This window comes from Humulus lupulus, chromosome 2 (genome assembly GCF_963169125.1).
Source record: "Humulus lupulus chromosome 2, drHumLupu1.1, whole genome shotgun sequence".
Taxonomy (NCBI): domain Eukaryota; kingdom Viridiplantae; phylum Streptophyta; class Magnoliopsida; order Rosales; family Cannabaceae; genus Humulus; species Humulus lupulus.
This window is the reverse complement of record NC_084794.1, coordinates 295424750-295431105: the sequence shown is the minus strand read 5'-3', so window position 1 is coordinate 295431105 and position 6356 is coordinate 295424750. Positions and strand designations below refer to the sequence as shown.

The following is a 6356-nucleotide window of genomic DNA, read 5'->3' as shown; positions in this document are numbered from 1 at the left end:
TAGTATGGGATACGATAATATAATGGGAGATCTTGATTCCCATTGTCATAAATGATTAATAATATTTTATAAAATTTATTTGCATTACATCTAAGCACTAGTACAGCATAACAATTCTCAAAAGTTATCTTGATTACACACAAAACAAAACGACATAATTTCACTTACCTCTTGGAGTGTATGAAAATAAAGAAGTAATTGGACCTATGCTACCGACATAGCTCTGCATTTGGTACTATAAAAAAGCACCACTTAATAAGCATAACTCATCACAAGTAACACAAAATGTCTTGGTCTCAGTTTCTAGTACTTCTACTCCTCGGAGTGGCACTTTTTGCCACTCAATCAACTCTGGCTGATTACTCTTCTCCTCCCATCTACGAGCCTCACCCTCCTCCGGTGGCTGAGAAGCCTAAGCCACCACCAACCCCAGTTTACGTGAAGCCTCCGCCGGAAGTAAAGCCTAAGCCACCACCTGTTTACGTGAAGCCTCCACCGGAAGTAAAGCCTAAGCCACCACCTGTTTACGTAAAGCCTCCACCGGAAGTAAAGCCTAAGCCACCACCTGTTTACGTGAAGCCTCCACCGGAAGTAAAGCCCCCACCGGAAGTAAAGCCTAAGCCACCACCTGTTTACGTAAAGCCTCCACCGGAAGTAAAGCCCCCACCAGAAGTAAAGCCTAAGCCACCACCTGTTTACGTAAAGCCTCCACCGGAAGTAAAGCCCCCACCAGAAGTAAAGCCTAAGCCACCACCTGTTTACGTAAAGCCTCCACCGGAAGTAAAGCCTAAGCCACCACCTGTTTACGTGAAGCCTCCACCGGAAGTAAAGCCCCCACCGGAAGTAAAGCCTAAGCCACCACCTGTTTACGTAAAGCCTCCACCGGAAGTAAAGCCTAAGCCACCACCTGTTTACGTAAAGCCTCCACCAGAAGTAAAGCCCCCACCGGAAGTAAAGCCTAAGCCACCACCTGTTTACGTAAAGCCTCCACCGGAAGTAAAGCCTAAGCCACCACCTGTTTACGTGAAGCCTCCACCAGAAGTAAAGCCTAAGCCACCACCTGTTTACGTAAAGCCTCCACCAGAAGTAAAGCCCCCACCGGAAGTAAAGCCTAAGCCACCACCTGTTTACGTAAAGCCTCCACCGGAAGTAAAGCCTAAGCCACCACCTGTTTACGTAAAGCCTCCACCGGAAGTAAAGCCCCCACCGGAAGTAAAGCCTAAGCCACCACCTGTTTACGTAAAGCCTCCACCGGAAGTAAAGCCTAAGCCACCACCTGTTTACGTGAAGCCTCCACCGGAAGTAAAGCCCCCACCGGAAGTAAAGCCTAAGCCACCACCTGTATACGTAAAGCCTCCACCGGAAGTAAAGCCCCCACCGGAAGTAAAGCCTAAGCCACCACCTGTTTACGTAAAGCCTCCACCGGAAGTAAAGCCTAAGCCACCACCTGTTTACGTGAAGCCTCCACCGGAAGTAAAGCCCCCACCGGAAGTAAAGCCTAAGCCACCACCTGTTTACGTAAAGCCTCCACCGGAAGTAAAGCCTAAGCCACCACCTGTTTACGTGAAGCCTCCACCGGAAGTAAAGCCCCCACCGGAAGTAAAGCCTAAACCACCACCTGTTTACGTAAAGCCTCCACCGGAAGTAAAGCCCCCACCGGAAGTAAAGCCTAAGCCACCACCTGTTTACGTGAAGCCTCCACCGGAAGTAAAGCCCCCACCGGAAGTAAAGCCTAAGCCACCACCTGTTTACGTAAAGCCTCCACCGGAAGTAAAGCCCCCACCGGAAGTAAAGCCTAAGCCACCACCTGTTTACGTAAAGCCTCCACCGGAAGTAAAGCCCCCACCAGAAGTAAAGCCTAAGCCACCACCTGTTTACGTAAAGCCTCCACCGGAAGTAAAGCCTAGGCCACCACCTGTTTACGTGAAGCCTCCACCGGAAGTAAAGCCTAAGCCACCACCTGTTTACGTAAAGCCTCCACCGGAAGTAAAGCCCCCACCGGAAGTAAAGCCTAAGCCACCACCTGTTTACGTAAAGCCTCCACCGGAAGTAAAGCCTAAGCCACCACCTGTTTACGTGAAGCCTCCACCAGAAGTAAAGCCTAAGCCACCACCTGTTTACGTAAAGCCCCCACCGGAAGTAAAGCCTAAGCCACCACCTGTTTACGTAAAGCCTCCGCCGGAAGTAAAGCCTAAGCCACCACCTGTTTACGTGAAGCCTCCACCGGAAGTAAAGCCTAAGCCACCACCTGTTTACGTGAAGCCTCCACCGGAAGTAAAGCCTAAGCCACCACCTGTTTACGTAAAGCCACCGGTGGAGAAGCCTAAGCCACCACCAACCCCAGTGTACGTGAAGCCACCACCGGTGGAGAAGCCTAAGCCACCACCTACCCCAGTTTACGTAAAGCCTCCACCAGAGGTCAAGCCTAAGCCACCACCAACCCCAGTGTATGTGAAGCCACCCCACGTTGAGAAGCCTAAGCCACCACCGACCCCGGTTTACGTGAAGCCTCCTCACATGGAGAAGCCCAAGCCACCACCGAGTTACGGTCACCACCCCCGACACCCTCCGGTTTACGTGAAGCCTCCTCATATGGAGAAGCCCAAGCCACCACCGAGTTACGGTCACCACCCCCGACACCCTCCGGTTTACGTGAAGCCTCCTCCTATGGAGAAGCCCAAGCCACCACCGAGTTACGGTCACCACCCCGGATACCCTCCGGCGCCCCCGAGTCCTAGCCATTATTGAGAAGTGAGGATGGTTCGTGTGATGAGTTGATCATGGCGTGAAATTGAGATAATAATAATACTAAGGGTTGATTTTCTGGAAAATAAGAGTTTTTATACGACTCATGGCGGTGCATTTCTGGAGTTCAATTACGTATAGTTAGTCGTCTTCAATTTTTATATGCTCTTGAATTAATGTACTTTGATCGTCAATGTATGCTCTTCTCAGTTTAAGCTGATGAGATTATATCTATAAATATATAGTTTTGTATGCACACCAGGCCAATATCTATTTTGACTTAAATTGATCATGAAATCTCTAGCTAGCTTAATACATATATATATTTATAAACCTAGCTGGCAAAGTCAAACTGGATGATAATAATTACAACAACAAAACGACAACCTGAATATATGAGGCAATAATTTTTATAATAATAAGCTAAAATTTGTAAGCACTAGAATTTCTGTAATGGTTTAGTTATAAAAATAAATCTTTTATTTGCCAAATTAGTCTTGTAAATCTTTGTTACAAATATGCTAATTTCACAAATTAGTTTTGAAAATATTAGTTATAATTTTTTTTGATTATATACGTTAATTTTTGTTACAAAAATATATAATTTTTAGTATGAATTAGTGTGTAATTGTAATAATATGGGAGCTTATACACCTTCATAGTTTTTCTACTCTATCTTTCAAAATATATCATCAAAATCTCACATTTTTTGTATTTTGCATAAGAATTTTACATTACATATTATTCATCAGATTCTTTATATTTTTATTTACCTTATTTAAATATTATACCTTTAAAAAAATATTAATTAAAATAAGAAAATAAAAGAGAAATATAAATGATAAAAAATAATTAATTAGAGAGAAAGAAAGAAAAATGAATAAAATAATAAAAAAATGTTTAACGGAGATTTATCATTTCTCTACATATAGAGATAAAAATAAAGAAAATAGAGAACTAGCACTACAAATAAAGGTAACTTTTAGTGACAATTTTTTAGTCACAACATATATTTTGTGTGACTAAATACCACTTTTAGTAACAACAAAAAATTATTTGTGACTAAAAAGTCATACTTAATCACAAGTTGTCACTAATGTAGCTTTAGTCACAACCTATTATTTTTAGTGATAAAATTTGTTGTGACTAAAAATACATTCAGTGACAACAAATTGTGATCTTTGTGACTAATACTTTTAACCACAGACTTTTTAGTGATGACATAAGTATAATGATTTTTCCTTAGTCACGAATTTTTTGTTTTTAGTCACAAAATTTGTTGTGACTAAAACTAAGATTTTTTGTAGTGTAGTTTACATCACCGGTTGGAAATTGCATACTTTATGCCTTATTTCTTCAATCTTTTTTTTAAAGAATACTCTATTTTGAATGAGTTATTACAGGAGTGCTCTTATTAATACTTTTAACAAAGTCTCATGAGAGAGCTTTGCTTGATATCTGAATTGAACAGAATACACACAGCAAAGGAACAAGAAAAATAATGACAAAAAAAGAGTAAATAGAAACAAAATTACACCAATATACTTGGTTCAGTGATTCCAATTAGGAACTCCTACATCCAAGGCAAGGAACTTATCTTCCCTAGTTGAATCCACTATGAAGAAGAGAGATTTACAGCACTAGAATTCACCAGCTACAGGTCTTTACAAGCCATTCACCAGGCCAAAACCCCAAAGCTCACAGTCACTCTTGTTTTCTTTCTCCACAAGAACAGAGTAGACAAAACAGAACCTTTTAGCACACTAAACTCTCTTATTCTTTTTTCACCTCTCTCCTAAACTAATCTATGCCTTTTATAGATATAAGGCTTACAAACAAAGACCTATAGATAACCTAACTAACAGATCTTGACTTAACAGAATAAAACAACTACTTGGTCTGCAGCCCAAGAAAATGGTTTTAACTAACAACCAAGAAATGCAAGTCACACATTAACAAACTCCACCTTGACTGACATTTCTATAGGAATTAGAAGGAATCGACAAAGGGAACCCTGCTCCAGCTGTAGTAACTAAGTAGGACTGACATTTAACAAGTCCAAAGCTTCCTTGAACTTGTTTGTTGGTATTCTCTTGGTTAACATATCAGCTGGATTAATTAAAGTAGATATCTTTTCTACTTTTATCTCTCCTTGTGCCACTACATCTCTTATGAAGTGCAGCCTAACATCAATGTGTTTGGTCCTTTCATGGTAAGCACTATTCTTGGACAAGTGTATGGCACTCTGTTAGTCACAATACACCTTAGTATCTGCTGAATTCAGTTCTAGCTCTTTGGTTATACCTTGCTGCCATATTGCCTCCTTTATTGCTTCTGTAAGAGCCACATATTCGACTTCAGTGGTAGACAAAGCCACAATGTGTTGCAAGTTTGATTTCCAGCTAATGACATTTCCACCAAATGTAAAAACAAAATCAGTTAAAGACCTTCTTTTGTCTAGATCAGCAGCATAATCTGAGTCACAGTAGCCTATAACTTGTTTTTCTCCTCTTTTGTATTCTAATCCTAGTTCTGAACTTCCCTTCAAATATCTCAGCAGCCACTTAACAACTTGCCAGTGAGATCGGGCAGGTTTGCTCATAAATCTGCTAATAAGGCTAACTCCATAAGCAATGTCAGGCCTTGTTCCTATCATTGCATACATAATACTTCCCACAGCACTAGAATAGGGAAGATTATCCATATATGTAGCCTCTTCATTTGATAACTCACCTTTGACAGCTTCTAATCTGACATTTGCAGCAGTAGGAGTGCAAACAGTTTTAGCATCTTTTTTACCAAAGATTTCTATAATCCTTTTGATATAACCTGATTGAGATAGTTTTAACAATCCCTTTCTTCTATCTCTCTTGATTTCTATGCCAAGTATTCTTCTAGTAGGCCCTAGGTCTTTCATGTCAAATTCTGCCTTGAGAACCTCTTTCAACTTTCAAATTTCCTCCTTATCTTGGCATGCTAGAAGCATGTCATCAACATACAGTAGTAAGTAAATCATCACACCTTCTCTTATTTTTCTCAAATAAACACAGTGATCATAGTGACTTATACTATATCCCTTAGTTAGAATAAAATCATCAAACCTCTTGTACCACATTCTTGGTGACTGCTTTAATCCGTACAGAGATCTTTGAAGCAAACAAACTTTCCCTTCTGTCCCTTTCATGACAAAACCTTCCGGCTGAGACATGTATATATTCTCTTCAAGGTTGCCATGTAAGAAAGCAGTCTTCACATCAAGTTGCTCTAATTCAAAATTATGCATTGCTACAATAGCAAGCACGAGCCTTATAGATGATAGTTTCACCACTGGAGAGAAAGCTTCATGATAGTCAACCCCCTCGATTTGAGAGAATCCTTTTGCCACAACTCTAGCCTTAAACCTCTTATTTTCAACACCAGGAATAACAGGCTTGATCTTATAAATCCACTTACATCCAATTATCTTCTTATTTTCTGGCCTGTCAACAAGCTTCCAAGTTTGGTTTTTCCAATGGGACTTCATTTCTTCTTGCATAGCAGCTGTCCATTCCCTTCTATATTTGTTCTTGCTTACTTCAGCAAAAAAGGTTGGCTCTCCAAGCTCTATTGAG

General features: G+C 40.8%; 2 protein-coding genes across 2 annotated transcripts; one reads left to right on the top strand and one right to left on the bottom strand.

The window, feature by feature from the left end:
• The first annotated feature begins 285 nt into the window (after window positions 1-285).
• On the top strand, window positions 286-2748 carry LOC133815741 (proline-rich extensin-like protein EPR1). The gene has a single exon (XM_062248547.1). The coding sequence runs from the start codon at window positions 286-288 to the stop codon at window positions 2746-2748; it is 2463 nt and encodes an 820-aa protein (XP_062104531.1).
• A 2245-nt stretch (window positions 2749-4993) lies between these two features.
• LOC133815740 (secreted RxLR effector protein 161-like) lies at window positions 4994-5662 on the bottom strand. The gene has a single exon (XM_062248545.1). It carries the CDS (start codon window positions 5660-5662, stop codon window positions 4994-4996), a length of 669 nt encoding a protein of 222 aa, XP_062104529.1.
• Window positions 5663-6356: the final 694 nt, after the last annotated feature.

Coding starts and splice junctions, on each gene's coding strand:
- LOC133815741 (XM_062248547.1), top strand. CDS start 286: ATGTCTTGGTCTCAGTTTCTAGTACTTCTACTCCTCGGAGTGGCACTT.
- LOC133815740 (XM_062248545.1), bottom strand. CDS start 5,662: ATGAAAGACCTAGGGCCTACTAGAAGAATACTTGGCATAGAAATCAAG.